At 39.6% G+C, this 5000-nt stretch overlaps 1 protein-coding gene across 1 annotated transcript in view; it reads right to left on the bottom strand.

Annotated features, from left to right (window-relative positions):
- The window catches only part of slc25a13 (solute carrier family 25 member 13), a gene marked incomplete at both ends in the record, with an annotated part of 82331 nt that overhangs the window by 11660 nt on the left and 65671 nt on the right, over positions 1–5000 (bottom strand). Inside the window, one exon of the mRNA XM_080735552.1 lies at positions 4003–4143. Within this exon, the coding sequence (XP_080591678.1) occupies positions 4003–4143 (141 nt within the window). The remainder of the gene's footprint in view (positions 1–4002; positions 4144–5000) is intronic.

Genomic DNA, 5000 nt, shown 5'->3' with positions numbered 1-5000 from the left:
TCCTGATATCCTCATTTTATGAGACATTCTTTGTTTAACAGCGTAAGCCAATGTGCCTAACTAGCCAGTTCAATAGCTAGTTTTAGTGAGAACCACAGTGAGCCCTTTCATTCCCATTGTTTGTTTGTCTCTTCTAGGTCTGGTGGTACAGACTAAATGGACTATTCGTTTCCAGACCTTTTCTGTATAGAATAGATAGACATAGAATGTAGCTTAGACTGCTTAGGCAGCACTATGATACATACAAAAATAAAATAAAAATAAAATAAAAAACATTAAAAGATAATATGATTCTCTATGTTGTAGCCTATACTGGTAACGGAAAAAATAAAAAAGGAATGTACTTAAGAATATTGTAACCTTGTTTGAAAAGGTGTCATATAATCCCATGAGGGATGGGCCACAAGGTGGCATGACACTCAAATAAAATAATTCATTAATTAATTCATTCATTCATTCATTCATTGATGCAGTGTGGTGGTTTTAAAACATGTTGTGCCCAAGGCATACCAATGGGCAAGTAAAAATCTCATGGTGAAAATAGACTATGTCAATGTCTTGTGAGCTTGTATATCTGATATGTATTTATTTAGGGGGGGACGTTAGTAAAGTTCAAATAATACAAATAAATAATATCTATATTTAAGATTTTTGCCTATAATGACAAAATGGAGACAATAATTTCAGGATATAGAATTTGCTCTGTATTGGGAAATGAGTGAGCACAAAGTATTGATATACCTGTAGTGCTGTAAATGACAAAATAATTGCGAGTCGCAGTTTAGTATCAAAACCTCCACCGGCCGTCCGTCCCTGAGTCACACGTCACACGTCACACTTTTGCCCTGCTCATATCTCCGCATCAGTATGACATCACACTGCTGACATCACTCTGACATCACAGAGTCCACAGCTGATGATGTGGCGTGATGTCATACAATACACAAACAAGCCCTATATAAAGGGGCATTGTCTGTCGTACATTTCGGTCAATTCCAGTGGGGATGCCATTGAAATGTTAATCTAGTTGTACAAAGTAATCAAAGAATGGGTTGACTGGTAGGCTGGTTGACTGCTTTATCTGTGGAGAGTGTATGTCACTGAGAGTCCTTTTATAGCGATTGAAATCATGATGAGGTCACGATGAGTCATCTATGCCCAAATATAGATTTCTAGGTCAGATGGCCCATGGAGTTTGTGATGTCAAACCTAGCAACCCAATATAAACAAACCTGATGTCAGACCTGAAGTATCCTTTTATACCCATATATGGAGATACAGAGATCTCCATATATGGGCATAAAAGGATACTTCAGGTCTGACATCACTCCATATATGGGCATATTAGAAAGCCCATATATGGGCATATACGGATGACATCAGGGATATCCATATATGGGCATAAAAGGGACAAGGGCTTACAGTTAAGAGATCTCCATATATGGGCATATCAGAAAGCCCATATATGTTCATATACTGATGACATCAGGAATATCCATATATGGGCATAAAAGGGACAAGGACTTACAGTTAAGAGATCTCCATATATGGGCATAAAGGGACAAGGACTGTTACAGTAGATATAGAGATGTCCATATATGGGCATAAATGAACAAGGACTGACAAACACTGAGATCTCCATATAACCTATGGGAATATAAGGGACGAGGACAATGCGTAGCATTGTGAGCTTGTAGACCTATTTTCTAAATATTGTTGTACATTAAAAACTTGAAATGGGTCGTTCTGCATAGTACTTGGGATTTGTTGATGTAAATGTTCACATAGAGTGTAATAATTGGTAAAACAAACTTTTGGCCTATTTGTGGAGATAAGCGACCAACGGTCGCTTATCTCCCGATTAGGGAGTCTTACTGGTGTATTACTTTTTGCATAACTGTATATTGCAACAATGTGCGATTGTCTGTCTGTGTGTCTGTGTGTGTGTGTGTGTGTGTGTGTGTGTGTGTGTGTGTGTGTGCGTGTGCGTGTGCGTGTGCGCGTGTGTGTGTGTGTGTGTGCGCGTGTGTGTGCGCGCGTGTATGTGCAAGCATGTGACATCCCAACTGGCAACTCTGAAGGTGCTGCTAATGATTAAAACAGAACCATGACGGTTGTGGAAAAGAGACCAACTAAACTGAAACAATGCAGTATTTTCTACAAAACTGTATCAGCCACTACTATGAAACTGCAATCTAATGCTTCACAACGTGTGGAGTGAGCGATATCACACGCACTCTAATATGATGAAACAGTATGCTGTAATTTTTAGCCCCATGCCATAGAAAAATGCCAATTATGGCAATTAGGGTTAAATACAGCTCTTAGCATAAATTGAGCCTTTTCTTGCACTCCAATGAAGGACCACATGGAAATGTTGATTTAAATGATAGCTGATGTGGGCTATGGTAAAATCTATAATTCAACAATAGTCAATAAAATAAAAGCTCATATGATTTAGTCACAACTGCAATTAGGAATAATGGACTGTTTTGAAGCTGTGTGGCAGATGGGAACAATGGAATGGACTATGCATGTAGGGCTGTGTGTGGCGCTGTGCTGTTTGAGCTGGTTGCAACATAGCTGTGCTGAATTAAATACATGTCCACTCGACCTCCTACTCACCTCCATTGACCAAACAGAGCATTTAGGCCTAGAATTATTGAATGCTTTAACCAGTGAAAAATAGCAGATATACAAGCTCACAGCGCGGCACCGAGTGCTGCGCTGCGAGCTTGTAGATCTGCTATTTTTGAAAAAGTCGTGAAAATGTGTGCAAATCTTTGAATATATGCATTTTCAAAGCGAACGTTTGTAACTCAAATTTTGCTTCTGGGTGGTCCCTGGCTGGAAGTAAATATTTTGAGATGGGGGTCCGTGGCCAAATAAATATCATTTTGGGGTCCTTCACATGAAAAGGTTTGAGAACCACTGACATACTGTAGTAGTCTCTCAAGAACAGACTAACTGAGCTCCATTTAAGAGAAAAGGACCTTTTCTTTGACGATGGCTGGCCAGATTGCTGACATAGAAACATGAAAAAAAAAAAACCTTAGAAGGATTCAAAAGACACTTATAGAATCGGGTAAAAATACAAATTTTCACGGTTTTTCAAAAAATAGCAGATATACAAGCTCGCAGCGCGGCACTCGGTGCCGCGCTGTGAACTTGTATATCTGCTATTTTTCATCAGTTAAAGCATAAAATAATGATACAAAATATGTGTACCCGTTCTGAATGGGTTAATGACTAACTCTGGCGTCCCTATTCTGGGCAGGTCATTACAGATGAAAATACAAAATAAATGCTTTCCAGGCATTTTCAATTATTCCATTTTATTTTTATTTTTATATAGGGCTAGAGTGGTTAATGCTGTTAGCCTCACACTCCACTGATAAGTGCATTAACTGTACCTTTTCATTTATAGCCACTGCTCAGAGCTCATAACAGTATTTTGACACTTTGACTAGTGGGTGATATGGTAAAAGCACCACTTGCTTGCAACAATCTTACCATGAGGTCTTACCACGAAGAGTACTGTTATGTCTGCTAGTGATCAGCGTAAATCTGATGCACTTGATCCATTTCCTCCTGATGTACCTACTCTAAGTAACATACAGTGTTGTGTATGCATCCAGGATCTAGACATAAATGGCCACCATGTAATGTAAATATGGTCAATAGATAATATAACATATAATATAATCAGTAATCAATATATAAAGCTTAAACTTCAAGTTTATTGTAACTCAATTTATTGTATCTCAAACTCCCAACATTTTGCTGTTAAAAAAGATCAAATATCAAATGCATAAGCAGCACACTCAAAATAAATGTAAAATAATATGGAATAAAACTTCTTTGTAAGACAGGTGAAAGGAGTAAGGTGGGGAGGATTTGGGTGGACTATGTATCAGTCTGAAAGATGCAACAGACAAGAGAATGATAAATGAATACTGAATGTTCCAGATGGAAAAGGAGAACCATAACAGAGAGCCTCACCTTGTAGAGTCCAAAGAAGCCCAGATCCCTCATGACGGACATGGCGCTCACGCGGGGTCCTGTGGTGATCTCCCCTGCCACCTGCAGACGGATCTTCACAATCTCCAGAGGGTTGGTAAAGATCACCTGGGAACCACCAGCCTGGGGGGGCACACAATCCAAAAGAAATCAAATCAAGTTTATTTATAGAGCACATTTAAAACAATCTATAATATAATATATATAACCAGCATTATCAACAACATATCGGACAGAAACAATAAGATAAGTGCCAAAACAACATATCAGGGGGATTCAAATGCTTGTGAGTACAGTAATAAATAACGACAGATAAAGCTGGGTGCATAGGGGTTAAGTTCCTCTCCAACACATGGAAACTAGGGGTTAGGATCCTCCGTGGTGCATCTGGCTACGGCGGGCATCTCAACGGACACAATTACAGTACCTGTGTTCAAGGGGTGGGAAGCCAGGTGGAGAAGGTGATCTCTGTTGCTACCCTAGTGATTCCTACAAGTTGGTCAGGGCGACTGTTCAGTGGTGGCAGAACTGGGAAGGATAGCATCTTCCTCCACATTTGCCACATCCCATGCATCCCATATATCAGAGGTGACATGTGCTTGCTTAGACCCTCCCAATGACCAACCAGTAGGGGTCAGCAGTGACAAGGCACTACAGAACAAGGGGACTTGAGAATTGACAGAACTAAATTGGGAGGAAAAAAAGGGAGAAAATTGGAAAAAGAATAAAAATAAAAGTTTTTAAAGCCATAAAAAGACAGAGACTATTGCAAGATTGTAAGAAGGCTATGAGGATATTGAGTGCAGTAGCACGTTGTAACCATGTCACGTTAATCCAACACTAGTTTCAAGCACCCCATTCGAATTTGCCCGGCACAATTTAACACAGAACCTCTTGTATGCATGCCTTTCAGGCCTGGGCTCTGATCAGAAAAGAGCTTCTCACTGACACGCACCAACATTTAACTCTTCTTCATGACA

This window comes from Nannobrachium achirus, assembly GCF_963921795.1.
Source record: "Nannobrachium achirus genome assembly, chromosome: 10".
Classification (NCBI taxonomy): domain Eukaryota; kingdom Metazoa; phylum Chordata; class Actinopteri; order Myctophiformes; family Myctophidae; genus Nannobrachium; species Nannobrachium achirus.
The sequence above is the reverse complement of the archived record's forward strand: the minus strand, read 5'-3'. Positions and strand labels throughout refer to the sequence as shown.